Source organism: Bufo gargarizans, chromosome 1 (assembly GCF_014858855.1).
Source record: "Bufo gargarizans isolate SCDJY-AF-19 chromosome 1, ASM1485885v1, whole genome shotgun sequence".
NCBI classification, from domain to species: Eukaryota; Metazoa; Chordata; class Amphibia; order Anura; family Bufonidae; genus Bufo; species Bufo gargarizans.
Window position 1 is genome coordinate 751,851,627 of NC_058080.1, and position 16,875 is coordinate 751,868,501.

A 16,875-nucleotide genomic window follows, 5' to 3' on the forward strand; every position below is an offset into this window, starting at 1 on the left:
TTTAAAATTTATTTATGTTTTACACTATATTATTTTTCTATAAACCAAAAAAACATTTTAGTATTTCCATAGTCTGAGTCCATTTTTTGTTTTTGTTTTTAGCCGATTATCTTAGGTAGGGGCTCATTTTTTGCGGGATGGGAGGACGTTTTTATTGGCACTATTTTGGGGGGCATATGACTTTTTGATCGCTTGCTATTACAATTTTTGTGATGCACCAGTTTTTATTAATTTTTTTGACCGTGTTCATTTGAAGGGTTAGGTCATGGGGTATTTTAATAGAGCAGATTCTAACTGGACGTGGCGATACCTAATATGTCAACTTTTATTTAATTTATTTTAGTTTTACTAAATAATATTTTTGAAAACTGTTTTGTTTTTGTTTTAGCGTCTCAAGTCTGAGAACCATAGTTTTTTATCCGATTAGTCAATGGCTAAATTGGGGAAGGGGAACATAAATTTAGTACTTCATGGAAGTGTGGTACTCCCTGAAGCAACCAATAATGCAGAGGCCCGGATGATCGGGGCACGTGTCACACTTAGTAATGGTGTCCTACCGTATCCCCCTCCTGTGACAGACTCTGCACCTTTTTTGGGTCCGTCCCTTCTTTCCAGTATGGGGGACCACACCTGGAAAGTGTTGGCCCGGGACGATCCGGGCGCCTCCAGTTCCCGAGGTACTCCGGCCTGCTCTTTCCCGGTCAGAAAAGATCAGGTCCTTGAGGACTGCCTCATAGAACTGAAGGAATGTCCCTGTGTTGCCAGCGCTCCGGGACAGCACAAAAGAGTTGTTCATTAGCGCACATGCGAATTTTGAATCTCATAATATGTATTATGCGATGCGAAAATTCGAATTATCGCATATGCGAAATAATAACGAATTCGAATATTCGCGAATATTTTACGAATATTCTTTCGAATATTCGCGAAATTTCGCGAATTCGAATATGGGACTATTATTTGCATAATGCAGGCATTTCCGGATTTCCTCAAACCGGGAGCGTGTCATGGCTGTACTGTAAAGTGGGGTCTGGTAGAGGACATCCCCACTCCAGTAATGCCTGACAGTAGGTTTCTTGACTAGGACCATGTGCAGCACAAGGCCCCAAAACGTCCTCATCTCGGCTGCAATGACCAGAGTCCAGCCAACGGGCCTAGCCAAAAATGAACTCGGGTGTTGAGCAACAAACTGTTGGGCGTACAGGTTTGTTTGCTCTACCATTAGATTTACAAAGTCCACTGTGGAAATCTGGATTCCTGGTTGGCCAAAATCAGGAATAATGGGCTCATATCGCTCTGGAGTATACCAGACAAGTTCACCGGCAGGGGGCTCCGGTGGACTTAACTGGTGGGCCTGAAAACTAGTACGAGCCCCAGAGCTGCTCGTACTAGTATGGGCCACAGGGTCCCTAGCATGGCGGTCCCCTTTCTCCACCTGGCGGCTTCTTCGCCGCCTTGGGGGCTCATGATCATCGCTAGATGATGAAGAGGACGCGGATGACAAAAGGAAAGTGGGGTCACCCTCGTCCTCACTGGGGCTCTCGGACTCTGAGGCAAGCTGGGCGTATGCCTCCTCGGCCGAGAACATCCGGCGGGCCAAAGGGGAGTGTGTGCGTGCGTGCGTTCGTGATAAACTTTATTTGGTGTGTGCGGGGGCACTGGTGTTCGCGAACTTACCCTAAACCTAACAGATGGAAAAAAAAACTAACAAAAAAAAGGGCAAACATTTTTTGACCAAAAAATTTCTAAATCGCTGATCAACCGTCCGAAGTTGATCACCGGTGGGGTGTGTGATGCTCTAACAGTGGCCGGACGCTAAGAGTGCCGGCCAGAGTCAGCGTACGCAGAAATAAAAAAATGCTTGCACCCCAAAAAAAAGTTGTGGGGGGGAGGGGGGCAGTGGCGACAGTGCTGGCTGGAGATCTCTTCTCCTGGACTGAAAAGGAGGAGGAGAGGAGCGCTGCAGTAATTTGAACTGCCCGTCCCTGCAGCCGACCAATGAGAGTGATCCTGAGATGTGATGTCACCATCACCTCTAAGGATTGCAGGATGGTTATTTGTGGTGTATTATCACACCACCGATCACCATCCTGTTCCAGGGTTATCGGGTCCCCAGAGACTGAATTGACCTGCGGTTTGCTGCGATCGCCGACACGGGGGGGGGGTCACAGGACCCCCCCCCCCTCCCCCGGCGCATTGACTGATTTGAGCAGGCACCGGGTTCCGATCACGCCCGCCGAGCGGCGGTGATAGAAACTATACATGACTATACATGACGTCATATGTCCTTAAGAGGTTAAAAATCAGCCACTGAGAGATCTCATTCATTTTTTGTATATTCTATTTACTGAGCCCCCTCTTGTGCAGATCTGGCTGCCAATCATTACAACCAAACCCTCAAAACCATCCTGGCACACACCTAAATACATTTTCTCCAGTGGTTCTCTAGGTGTGCTGAATATTTATGAAAAAAATTACAAGTATCTGCAGATTTTCTCCATAAAAAAATTATATTTAATACTTACAACTCTGCCCCCTATCTCCTCACTTTCGAATAACCAAAAATGGTTCTGTAATTCTTCTCACTCCCTTCTAAGCCCTAAAGTGCATGTGCCCATCACTGATCTTTGTGCTGAAGACCTGGCCACTTACTTCAGAAATAAAAAAAACAGCCAGCAGGGAATAATCTCTCAGTCTCTGACCGGCTTCGATCCCCCTCCATCCCACACTTCCTGTTCTCTGTCTTCATTTGACCTTATAACAGTATAAGTCACCAGGCTTCTATCATTTCCTCAACCCAAGACCTATAGTAGTGAATCACCTCCACTGTCATTAGTCAACTACAGTATTTAACCTCTCACTTCTGGCATCGTTCCATCGTCTTTTAAACCTATTATATCCCAATACTAAAAATAAACATCTCTTTACGCAACCTCTGCTGCTAACTACCGACCTGTCTCTAACCTCTCCTCTACACTCTAAAGAAACTGCCATTACCAAAGTGTCTAACAGTCATCTGACAGCAAAAAAGAATGGCAACTATTCTCAGAGACTATGCGCTTCCTGTTCCGGCCCGGCAGTCATGTGACCGCTGGGACCGGAGAGTGCAGGAGCTGTGAGGTCTTTCAGAGACCTCGATCAGCCCTGCACTGAGGCTGTACAGCACAGTATAGTGCTGTACAGCCTCTCTGGGGGATGTACTTCTCCTGTAATCTGGAGCTGCTATGTCAGCCCCAGTTACAGGAGAAAACAGTGCAAAAAAAAATAAAAGTTAAGTTAAATGTTTCCCAGACGTCTTGTATGACCTTATGGGGGATGAAAAGTGTAAAATAAAAATAAAAGTGTTAAAAAAATTAATTAAAAGGTTTCACATGTAAAAAAAATATAATTCCCCATAAGTAAGGAATAAAAAAAAAGTAAAAAATGTAAAAAATTTAATAATATAGACATATTTGGTATTGCCGCGTCCATGACGGTCGGCTCTATACACATATCACATGATCGACCCAGTCCAATAAACACCATAAAAAAACACTGCGTCAAAAAATGCCATTTTTGTCACCTTACATCACAAAAAGTGCAACACCAAGTGATCAAAAAGGCGTATGTCCCACAAAATGGTACCAATAAAACCATCACCTCATCCAGGAGAAAATTAGCCCCTACATAAGAAAATCGCTCAAAAAATAAAAAAAACTATAGCTCCCAGAACACGGGCACATTAAAACATAATTTTTTTTGTTTCAAAAATGCTATTATTGTGTAAAACTTAAATAAATAAGAAAAAATATACATATTAGGTATCGCCACGTCCGTGATCTGCTCTATAAAAATGTTACTTGACTGAACCTCAGGTGAACGCTGTAAAAATAAATAAATAAAAACTGCTAAAACAATCAATTTTTTGGTCACCTTGCCCCATTGTTATAATGAATGATCAAAAAATCATATGTACCCAAAAATAGTACCAATAAAACTGGCACCTTATCCCCTAGTTTCCAAAATGGGGTCACTTCTTGGGAGTTTCTAGTGTAAGGGTGCATCAGGGAGGCTTCAAATGGGACATGGCATCTAAAAACCATGTGGTGCTCCTTTTCTTCTGTGCCCTGCCGTGTGCCTATACAGAAGTTTCTGACCACATGTGGGGCGTTTCAGTAAACCGCAGAATCTAGGTAATAAATATTTAGTTTTGTTTGGCTGTTAACCATCGATGTGTTAAAGAAAAAATTGGATTAAAATGGAAAATCTGCCAAAAAGTGAAATTTTTAAATTTGATCTCCATTTTCCTTTAATTCTTGTGGAACGCCTTAAGGGTTAACAACGTTTGTAAAATCGGTTTTAAGTAACTTGAGTGGTGTAGTTTCTACAATGGGGTCATTTATGGGGGTATCCACTATGTAGGCCCCACAAAGTGACTTCAGACCTGAACTGGTCCATAAAAAGTGGGTTTTGGCAATATTCTTAAAAATTTTAAGAATTGCTTCTAAACTTCTAACGTCCTAAAAAAATAAAATGACATTTCCAAAATGATGCCAACATAAAGTAGACATATGGGGAATGTTAAGTAATAAATATTTTATGAGGTATCACTTTCTGTTTTAAAATCTGAGAAATAGAAATTTTAAAAATTGCTAATTTTTCAAAATTTATGGTAAATTTGGGCTTTTTTCATAAATAAAAGGTGAAATATATTGACTCAAATTTATGACTAGCATGAAGTACAATGTGTCATGAGAAAATAATCTCTGAATGGCTTGGATAAATAAAAGTGTTCCAAAGTTATTACCACATAAAGTGAGATATGTCAGATTTGCAAAATTAGGTCAGGTCAGGAAGGGGGCAAATGGCCCAGATGGGAAGTGGGTAAGGACACTGCTCTCCCTTTGTTTCTTCCTATCTCTCTGGTCACTCCTTCAGTATATCTTTCCTCAGGGTTCATTTGTAGGCCCTCTACTCTTTTCTGTCTCCACAGCCCCTGATTGGACAGACTATCGGCAGATTTGGTTTTCAATATATCACTCCAGCAGTTCTACAAAACACCAGTGATTATCTGGCAGCTGTTTCTAATATCATGTCCTCTCTCTCTCTGAAACTTAATCTCTCAAAAACTGAACTACCTCTATTTCCCACCTTCTACTAACCCACCTAAACCTGATATTTCAATTTCAGTCTGTGGTACTATCCTAACTCTGGGGCAGAATCTCACTGTTTTGGGTTTATGTTTGTCCCAAATCTTTTTTTTTTCTTTCCTATATAAAATCACTTGCATGCTCTTGTCTACACCTCAAGAACATCTCCAGAATCTACCCTTTTCTCACAGTGGAAACAGACAAAACTTATTGCTTTGATTCATTCTTGTCTTCACTTTTTTTAACACATTACTAATCTATCTTCTCCTCACTAAACTCTCCACCCTTCAGTCTGTCCTTAATGCTGCAGCCAGGCTCATCTATTGGTCCACCCGCTATACTGATGCTACTAGCTTGTGCCCGTCACATAGCTCTCCACGGTGCTGCACCTCCCTATATACATCACAGACCAAAAGTTGGGACACACCTTCTCATTCAAAGAGTTTTCTTTATTTTCATGACTATGAAAATTGTAGATTCACACTGAAGGCATCAAAGCTATGAATTAACACATGTGGAATTATAAACATAACAAAAAAGTGTGAAACAACTGAAAATATGTCATATTCTAGGTTCTTCAAAGTAGCCACCTTTTGCTTTGATTACTGCTTTGCACACTCTTGGCATTCTCTTGATGAGCTTCAAGAGGTAGTCACATGAAGTGGTTTTCACTTCACAGGTGTGCTCTGTCAGGTTTAATAAGTGGGATTTCTTGCCTTATAAATGGGGTTGGGACCATCAGTTGCGTTATGGAGAAGTCAGGTGGATACACAGCTGATAGTCCTACTGAATAGACTGTTTGAATTTGTATTATGGCAAGAAAAAAGCAGCTAAGTAAAGAAAAACGAGTGGCCATCATTATTTTAAGAAATGAAGGTCAGTTAGTCCGAAAAATTGGGAAAACTTTGAAAGTGTCCCCAAGTGCCGTCACAAAAACCATCAAGCACTACAAAGAAACTGGCTCACATGCGGACCGCCCCAGGAAAGGAAGACCAAGAGTCACCTCTGCTGCGGAGGATAAGTTCATCGAGTCACCAGCCTCAGAAATCGCAGGTTAACAGCAGCTCAGATTAAAAACCAGGTCAATGCCACACAGAGTTCTAGCAGCAGACACATCTCTAGAACTACTGTTAAGAGGAGACTGTGTGAATCAGGCCTTCATGGTAGAATATCTGCTAGGAAACCACTGTTAAGGACAGGCAACAAGCAGAAGAGACTTGTTTGGGCTAAAGAACACAAGGAATGGACATTAGACCAGTGGAAATCTGTGCTTTGGTCTGATGAGTCCAAATTTGAGATCTTTAGTTCCAACCACCGTGTCTTTGTGCGACGCAGAAAAGGTGAACGGATGGACTCTACATGCCTGGTTCCCACCGTGAAGCATGGAGGAGGAGGTGTGATGGTGTGGGGGTGCTTTGCTGGTGACACTGTTGGGGATTTATTCAAAATTGAAGGCATACTGAACCAGCATGGCTACCACAGCATCTTGCAGCGGCATGCTATTCCATCCGGTTTGCGTTTAGTTGGACCATCATTTATTTTTCAACAGGACAATGACCCCAAACACACCTCCAGGCTGTGTAAGGGCTATTTGACCATGAAGGAGAGTGATGGGGTGCTGCGCCAGATGACCTGGCCTCCACAGTCACCGGACCTGAACCCAATTGAGATGGTTTGGGGTGAGCTGGACCGCAGAGTTAAGGCAAAAGGGCCAACAAGTGCTAAGCATCTCTGGGAACTCCTTCAAGACTGTTGGAAGACCATTTCAGGTGACTACCTCTTGAAGCTCATCAAGAGAATGCCAAGAGTGTGCAAAGCAGTAATCAAAGCACTTTCAGTTGTAAAATTTTGCAAAAAAAGAAGACATCCATATATAAATTTTTCGCAAAATTTATTGTTCTACAGGTCTTTGATAAAAATAAATGTTTGGGTAAAAAAAATGGTTTGGGTAGAAGTTATAGCGTTTACAAACTATAATACAAAAATGTAAATTTCCGCTTTTTGAAGCAGCTCTGACTTTCTGAGCACCTGTCATGTTTCCTGAGGTTCTACTATGCCCAGACAGTACAAACACCCCACAAATGACCCCATTTCGGAAGGTAGACACCCTAATGTATTCACTGATGGGCATAGTGAGTTCATAGAACTTTTTATTTTTTGTCACAAGTTAGCGGAAAATTATGATTTTTTATTTTTTCTTACAAAGTCTCATATTCCACTAACTTGTGACAAAAAAATAAAAACTTCCATGAACTCACTATGCCCATCACAAAATACCTTGGAGTGTCTTATTTCCAAAATGGGGTCACTTGTGGGGTAGTTATACTGCCCTGGCATTTTAGGGGCCCAGATGCGTAAGAAGTAGTTTGAAATCAAAATCTGTAAAAAATGGCCGGTGAAATCCTACAGGTGCTCTTTGGAATGTGGGCCCCTTTGCCCACCTAGGCGGCAAAAAAGTGTCACACATCTGGTATCGCTGTACTCAGGAGAAGTTGGGGAATGTGTTTTGGGGTGTCATTTTACATATACCCATGCTGGGTGAGAGAAATATCTTGGCAAAAGACAACTTTTCCCATTTTTTTATACAAAGTTGGCATTTGACCAAGATATTTATCTCACCCAACATGGGTATATGTAAAATGACACCCCAAAACACATTGCCCAACTTCTCCTGAGTACGGCGATACCAGATGTGTGACACTTTTTTGCAGCCTAGATGCGCAAAGCGGCCCAAATTCCTTTTAGGAGGGCATTTTTAGACATTTGGATCCCAGACTTCTTCTCACGCTTTCGGGCCCCTAAAATGCCAGGGCAGTATAAATACCCCACATGTGACCCCATTTTGGAAAGAAGACACCCCAATGTATTCAATGAGGGGCATGGCGAGTTCATAGAATTTTTATTTTTTTGGCACAAGTTAGCGGAAATTGATTTTTTTTTGGTATTTTCTCACAAAGTCTCCCTTTCCGCTAACTTGGGACAAAAATTTCAATCTTTCATGGACTCAATATGCCCCTCACGAAATACCTTGGGGTGTCTTCTTTCCGAAATGGGGTCACATGTGGGGTATTTATACTGCCCTGGCATTTTAGGGGCCCTAAAGCGTGAGAAGAAGTCTGGAATATAAATGTCTAAAAAATTTTACGCATTTGGATTCCATGAGGGGTATGGTGAGTTCATGGGAGATTTTATTTTTTGACACAAGTTAGTGGAATATGAGACTTTGTAAGAAAAATGAAATAAAAATAAAATATCTATTTCCGCTAACTTGTGCCAAAAAAAATGTCTAAATGGAGCCTTACAGGGGGGTGATCAATGACAGGGGGGTGATCAGGGAGTCTATATGGGTGATCACCCCCCTGTCATTGATCACCCCCCTGTAAGGCTCCATTCAGACATCCGTATGTGTTTTGCGGATCCGATCCATGTATCCGTGGATCCGTAAAAATCATACGGACGTCTGAATGGAGCCTTACAGGGGGGTGATCAATGACAGGGGGGTGATCAGGGAATCTATATGGGTGATCACCCGCCAGTCATTGATCACCCCCCTGTAAGGCTCCATTCATACGTCAGTATGTGTTTTGCGGATCCGATCTATCTATCTATCCGTGGATCCGTAAAAATCATACGGACGTCTGAATGGAGCCTTACAGGGGGGTGATCAATGACAGGGGGGTGATCAGGGAGTCTATATGGGGTGATAATGGGTGATCAGGGGTTCATAAGGGGTTAATAAGTGACAGGGGGGGTGTAGTGTAGTGGTGTTTGGTGCTACTTACAGAGCTGCCTGTGTCCTCTGGTGGTCGATCCAAGCAAAAGGGACCACCAGAGGACCAGGTAGCAGGTATATTAGACGCTGTTATCAAAACAGGGTCTAATATACCTGTTAGGGGTTAAAAAAATCGCATCTCCAGCCTGCCAGCGAACGATCGCCGCTGGCAGGCTGGAGATCCTGTCTCTTACCTTCCAATCCTGTGAACGCGCGCGCCTGTGTGCGCGCGTTCACAGGAAATCACGGCTCTCGCGAGATGACGCGTATATGCGTCACTCTGCGCAGAGCTGCCGCCTCCAGACCGCGGATCTGCGTTAGGCGGTCCGGAGGCGGTTAATATATCAATCCCTGATTGTGGGTAATATTAAATCTGTAAAAAAATAAGCATCACTTTCTAATGTTAATCTGTTTTCCCTTAGTCCTAACAGCAGTGCTAATCATTTATGCATCCACATAATAAACTAAGAAATCCAGAGAGAGAGATACTGACAGATCCTCTGCGGATCCTGGGTTGGTGAGCCTACTCAGTGAGGAGATGTCCATGTGTGCTAAGCAGGAGGGGTGTGTACCCGCTTCACACACTGTGAGGGGCCAGTGTGACCTGTCCTTTATGGGAGGTAGAGAAATATGCCTGAACTGGAGAGTAGGAGAGAGTCCTGTGTGCATTTTACTGTGCAATATGCCTAGTCATATCTTTATATATGCTTAACAGGCTTGGTCGTACTTTTATATATGTCTAACAGGCCTGGTCATCACTGTACATATGTCTAACAGGCCTGGTTGTACCTTTATATATATCTAACAGGCCTGGTTGTACCTTTATATATACTTTAATAGGCCTGGTTGTCACTGCACATATGTCTAACAGTTCTGGTCGTAGTCGTACCTTTATGTATGTCTAACAGGTCTGGTCGTACCTTTATACATTCAAAGTTTAAAATCTAAGGCCAGATCTTTAGCAAACTTCAACAACATATAAAAAATTTGTTCTTGATTTTCTGACATGGACATTGGAAATATACAACATTGGCAGGGTGGGTGGATCCGTCAGTTTACTTTTCGCCTCAGGAGGCATAAATGCTAGGTTTCCACCTGGTCATGGCCAGATAGAAAAAAAACATTTTAGGCCATATATTTATGTGGGACTTTATCGAGAGGTTCAAAAGGAGATGATCTTAAAACTTTTAGGACTAAGGCCAAGTCCTATTTTAACACAGATCTAAGTATGGAAGGCCACATCTTAGCAAACCTTTCGGGAACCTTTTCATCAAGGTCTCTTGCGACAAGGATAAACTTGCAGAATGGACAATATTTTTACTTTTTAGGTACATAAACTTTATGCGGTTTCCAAATGCTTCCTGCAGGATGCCTAAGAGGCTGATAATCTGTGATTTGGAACTATCAACTCCATGAGTAGAATTTAAGCTGAATATATTCACTTGATCTTTTACACGGATTGAGACCTGGCCTCTCATGACTTTGTCTGAGAGGCCACTAGCTTGTTATAGTGTCTGTCCAGGTCCTGTCAGAGCTGAATGCTCTTGATTTGCAATAGGGAAGTTTCAGATAAACCCTTGATGTATTTTAATGAGTTGAGAACACCCTTTTCATGGACTGAAAACAAGAGTGTGGCAAGGTCTTCATTATTGAATCAAAGAGGCCTATAAATAGTAATAGAGGATGATCCTCAGGTCTTGGCAGAGTTCAGTGCCCTAGCCACACATGATCTGCAGTGTGGTAAGTCTCCAATTACATCCTTAACTGAGAAACATGACCGATTGGTAGAGACCCAAAGTGTGGCAAGGTCTTCATGACTGTACCATAGAGGCCTCTAAAACTTCAGGCTGTCAGACTGAATCTTTCCAGATCTTGTCAGAGTTGAGTGGCCTAGACATCTGCACTAGGGAAAGTCTCAATAGCCTTCGTGGTTCATCTGCCCAAGTTGACCTCTTCAGCCCGAACGGTATGATGGCTGTAGTGTGGCCTGGTCTTGCCTAATTTTCATCAAAACTCTAAGTATTGAGGAAACCGGAGAAAAATGTAAGCCAGGCTGAAACTCTAAGGAATGGACAGGGTATCAGCTGCCAAGGTATTGTATTCCTGATAAAACTAAAGGAATGTTTCCATCTTGGCACTGAACCTATTTGCCCTGAGTTAAATTACTGTTACTTCCCACATCTTGGTAATCTGCTTTATAATCTCTGGATTCAGAGACCATTTTCCTGGAACTGCTAGACTCTGTTGGTCAGCAAAAGTGTTGAGGGAGCCTCAAATAAGTACAGCAGACAGATTAATCACTCGGTTCTGTCCATGACATGCTCCTTCCCACTTCCTCTTAAGAAGGGGTTCTGATCTGGTACCATCATGTTTGTAGTGACTGCTCTTACACAGACTGCTTTCCCCTGAATCTGTGGGGTGATTCAAACAGCATCTTCTATAGCATTAAAGGTGTTGTCCGATTTTTTTTTTTACTGATAACCCATACTCAAGATAGGTCATCAGTATCTTATTATTGGGGGTCCAACACCTGGGAACCCCACCAATCAGCTGTTTGAGAAGACAGCGGCGCTCCAGTGAGTGCTGTGGCCTTCTCTCTGCTTTTTCTAGGCCAGTAACGACACGTTCATGCGTCATGTTGTCTAGGTGCAGCTCAGCTCTATTCAAGTGAATGAGGCTGAGTGCAATACCAAGCACAACCACTATACAATATACGGTGCTGTGTTTGGTGACCTGCAAAAAGGCAGCAGCACTCACAGGAGCTTCGGCGCCTCTACAAACAGCTAATCGGCGGGGTTCCCGGGTGTCGGACCCCTACCAATCAGATACTGATGACCTATCTAGAGAATGGGTCATCAGTAAAAAAAAAAAAAAAATCCTGGAAAACCCTTTTAAATTCTTTGAGGTTTGAGAAGAGGGACCTCTCAAGGGATTCAAAGAGTCCACTGACTTTTCAGCCCTCCAGGTGCAATACTCAACCTAGTTGAGAATCTTTAGTAGTGAACAGAATCCAGATCAGCCAGAATGCAGAACACTTATCTCTGAGAGGTTTCTACCATGTGAGGATTGACAAGCTTGAAATGACAACCTCCTGCCACCACAAGCAGCAAAACCTGCAGCAGCAGGAGCCAGTTCAGACTCCTCAACATGATAGAGTCTCCTCACGGGCCGCGCCAGGCTGAGGAAAATCAGCAGGCTGAGACCTCAATGCCCAGGTTCAGGCCTTCCCAGACTCTGGCCTGTCTCAGGTGCATACTGGTGTTCCCTGACCCCATATACCTCTGAACAGGCAGACTAGATCAGGGGCCTAAGTTTTCCCAGTATTCTCTTTCTTGCCCTGCCTCCAGTGTCATCTCAGAGAGGGTTTTTTAGCACGGCAGGGGGCATGGTGACACGCAAACAGACCAATTAGTCCTCTGCCAGTGTCCAAAACATGGCTTTTGTCAAATTGTAACCAGGCATGGATTCAGGAGGATTTTCACACTCCTCCGGCTGAGGCCAATGAATAGATCTGTCCTTGCTGTCTATGCCCCATCTTGTCATACTTTTGCTGTCTGCCTACCATCAAGTTCTGCATGGCTGCTGCCATCATGCCTCTGCCTGTCTGCCAGCAGGTACCATATGGCTGCAGCTGCCACCACTACGCATCTGCTCCTGCTACTACCACTACAACTACCCATAGATAGCCAATCTACTGCCTTTTATGTTCCAAGACTAAGCGATTATTCGCTGGTGTGCTGGAAATACTAGGTATCTACATCGGGCAATATTGTTGCTAACTTCACATGTGCCATCTATCCCATAGACCATCAATTGTGACCAAAGCATAGAGGTCAGTTCACATTTGCACCACTACAACCATCAACATTGTGAGTTCAGGATATAGCTTATCAACATTGGGGTACTGGTTCAGAGTAGAGTGATCAGGATGTGCGTGGACATGTAGTGCTGGGGTTTGTATGTTTGTAACGTAGTGTTGGACTTTAACCAGTATTCATCATGCTCCTCATCATCATCCACCTTGGGCAATTATCCACTAGAGTGTGATGGAAATACTACGTGTCTGCATCAGGCAACATTGCTATTAATTCCACGTGTGCCATCTATCCCATGGACCATCAGATCTAATCACAGTATAGGAGGTCAGCTCGATATGTGTGCAGTCTAGTTTCTCTAATACTTGGTGGTCGGGTACCGCGGTATATTCTATCTGCGAGTCCCATTGGACAGTGGGCTATTGTTGTATAATACTTCCCATATCCCATTGTTGATAACGGTGGTGCTTCCCTTTGGGATTGTTGGGGTCACCTTAATTAAGACCCTGTCGGTGTTGTGTGAGGTCCAAATCAGCAGAAAGTACGAGCTTGGAGTGACTAGACAAAGTCAGGATGTGAAGCTGAAGCAATCACTGGTTTATTATACAAAGGTTACATCTTCTATATCATAGGTGCAATAAGAGGCATTTAGCCCATAGTTACACCCCACACCACAACAACATCCTACACCAGAGACAAGAGAACATTTCTTTACCTTCATGGAAAGAATATTCCAGAACCATGCAGAAATTGCACCCATGCTCCAAGACTCCGAGGAGTGTTGCTACTTGAGGTTCTTCTGGTACCGCAAAAACGACCCCAATGAAGACATTGTAGATTACTGTATTAGAGTGCACATCTTCGGAAACAGTCCTTCCTCTGCAGTCGCTATCCATGGTCTCAGTCATTCAACCCGAAAGGGTGAAGCAAAGTATGGGTCGGACGTCAGATCCTTTGAGGAAAAAGATTTCTATGTGGACTACTGCTTGAAATCCACACCCAAGAATGAGACCGCAATCAGTCCCCTCAAAATGCTTGCGCTATCTAATTTGAGGTTGCACAAAATCGCCTCCAACAGCCGTGAGTTAATGGCTTTCTCACCCCAAGACCATTCAAGTGAGCTAAAGGACTTGGATCTTTGTACCGACTCCCTTCTCATGCAGCGGAGCCTCGGTTTGCTCTGGGATTTAAAGGCAGACACATTCACCTTCCAAATCAGCAAGGAAGAAAAGCCCTTCACACGCAGAGGAGTCCTGTCCACCATAATCAGCTTATATGATCCTCTGGGATTTGTAGCGCCTGTTATCATCCAAGGTAAAATGATGTTAAGAGACTTCACCACAGAGACGTCTGATTGGGATGATCTGCTTCCCATGGAGAAAAAGGACCTGTGGACGGGTTGGAAGAAGTCTCTCTAAGCTTTGTCCAGCCTTCACGTGGCACGACCCTATGCTCCCGTGCCATCAACTGAAGTCAAGATGCAAAGACTATATCTTCTGCGATGCTTCAGTCAAGGCGATTGCTGCTGTAGCATACCTACAGACCATTGATGTCAAAGAACAATGCCATATAGGATTTGTCATGAGCCGGACCAAATTGATGCTACTCCACGAACACACGATTCCCAGACTGGAGCTCTGCGCTGCTGTACTTGCAGTGGAGTTGGCTGAACTTATAACTTCAGGAATGAACCTAGAAATCGAAGAAGTCAAGTTTTATACAGACAGCAAGGTAGATATCCTAGGATATATCTGCAATGAAACCAGACGCTTTTACGTCCACGTCAGCAATCGGGTGCTAAGGATCAGATCAACTTGTCCTACACAGTGGCACTACGTGCCTACACAGCATAATCCTGTGGACCACGCGATCAGATCTGTCGCACCAAGCCACCTTAATCCCTTCACGACTGAAATCCGTCTATATACGTGCTATTTGCTCATGCCCCGTGCAGCTAGCACATCTATAGACGTCAGGCAGCTCTTTAATCCAAGCGCTGCAAAGCGCTTGGATTAAAGCTTCTGCCCCTGCCCTGCTGCTGTCACGGACAGCATACAGTATAGTAATGCCAGCAAGGGACCAATCAGAGTGGTCCCTTGCCGGCAATCAATCTGATTGGTTAGTCTGTGCAGACTAACCAATCGGATCGCGGCAGTGTTAAAATGCCGGTTTCAGGCTCTGATCTGCGCTCTGCAGATCAGAGCCTGAAATCAGGTAATGTGTCCTGAAGCCCCCCGATCTGTGCCCCCTGTGTGCCTCCAACCCCCCACCACCACCATCGTGAGCCCTGCCTCCGCCTGCCCCTGATGCGGTCCCCGCCCCCCTCAATGTATCGTGCTCCAGAGTCGCCGCCATCAGCAGCTAGTGTCAGCTCCATGCTGACACTCTGCTGTAACCTCATAGAGGGGGCTCCCTCTCTCAACCATCGGAGCTGCTGAGCTGCAATTGCAGCGCCCAATGCTTGCCATGGCACCCAAACGCTTTGCAAAGGCGTCCGGTGTTGCCACCTACAGGAAATATGGTAGTATTATACTTTGCAATGCAAGAGCATTGCAAAGTATAGTACAGCCATCAGCCCCACTGGATCTTCAAGATCCAAGAGGAACTTGATAAAAAAAAAAGGGAAAATAATAAAAGTAAAAATAAATGAGATAAAAAATACCACACATATTAGGTATCACCGCGTCCGTGACAACATCTATATAAATATATCACATCATCGACCCCGTCCAATAAACACCATAAAAAATAAAATAAAAAAACTGTGTAAAAAAAGATAAATTTTTGTCGCCTTACATCACCAAAAGTGCAACACCAAGCGATCAAAAAGGTGTATACACCCCAAAATAGTACCAATCAACCCGTTACCTCATCCCACAAAAAATGACAATCGCCCAAAAAATTTAAAAGCTATGGGTCTCAGACTATGAAGACACTAAAACATAATTTTTTGGGTTTCAGAAATGCTATTATTGTGTAAAACTTAAATAAATAAGAAATAGTATACATATTGGGTATTGCCGCGTCCGTAACATGCACTCTTTCCACGCTTTCAAAACGTGCAGGTCTGGATATATCAGGGTTATCTTGTCTATATATATCTCCTGATGAGTTCCCAGACGCACTGATGATACTCACTAGGTGCGCTGGATCTACTTAAAGTTTATCAAAAGCACCAGCTGCAACACTAGTAGGAACTTATAATAATAAGCTGCAACAGTGTATATCAAATAGTGAGTATGGATGAAAATGAATGGGATAGATAAGTTGCGGGTGACATAGAAACGTGTCGAGCAGACGCATGAGTAGGCAGGGACGGTCTTTTGTGAGTTAGTGATGGGATACTAGAGATCAAGAATAGCAGGGTTGTAAGTAGAGCTTAAACAAAAAAGCTCTCACCTGCAACTTATCTATCCCATTCATTTTCATCCATACTCACTATTTGGGAGTTTCTACTGTAAGGGTGCATCAGGGGGGCTTCAAATGGGACATGGCATCTAAAACCAGTCCAGCAAAATCTGCCTTCCAAAAACCACATGGCTCTCCTTTTTCCTCAATGTGTAGAAGAAAAAAAAATTAATAAAATGGAAAATCTCCATTTTCCTTTAATTCTTGTGGAACACCTAAAGGGTTAACAAAGTTTGTAAAATCAGTTTCGAGTAACTTGAAGGGTGTAGTTTCTACAATGGGGTCATTTATGGGGGGTATCCACTATTTAAGCCTCACAAAGTGACTTCAGACCTGAACTGGTCATTAAAAAGTGGGTTTTGGAAATTTTCTTAAAAATTTTAAGATTTGCTTCTAAGCCTTGTAACTAGAGTTGAGCGGACACCTGGATGTTCGGGTTCGAGAAGTTCGGCCGATCCGAACTTCGTCCCGAACTCGAACCCCATTGAAGTCAATGGGGACCCGAACTTTTCGGCACTAAAAAGGCTGTAAAACAGCCCAGGTAAGGGCTAGAGGGCTGCAAAAGGCAGCAACATGTAGGTAAATCCCCTGCAAACAAATGTGGATAGGGAAATGAATTAAAATAAAAATAAAATAAATAAAAATTTACCAATATCAATTGGAGAGAGGTCCCATAGCAGAGAATCTGGCTTCACGTCACCCACCACTGGAACAGTCCATTCTCAGATATTTAGGCCCCGGCACCCAGGCA

At 43.5% G+C, this 16,875-nt stretch overlaps 1 protein-coding gene across 1 annotated transcript in view; it reads right to left on the minus strand.

The window, feature by feature from the left end:
* Positions 1-16,875, minus strand: part of LOC122925098 (oocyte zinc finger protein XlCOF6-like) — an 818,943-nt gene that overhangs the window by 662,029 nt on the left and 140,039 nt on the right. The window contains exon 3 of the mRNA XM_044276609.1: positions 11,731-11,741. Coding sequence (XP_044132544.1) covers positions 11,731-11,741 — 11 coding nt within the window. The remainder of the gene's footprint in view (positions 1-11,730; positions 11,742-16,875) is intronic.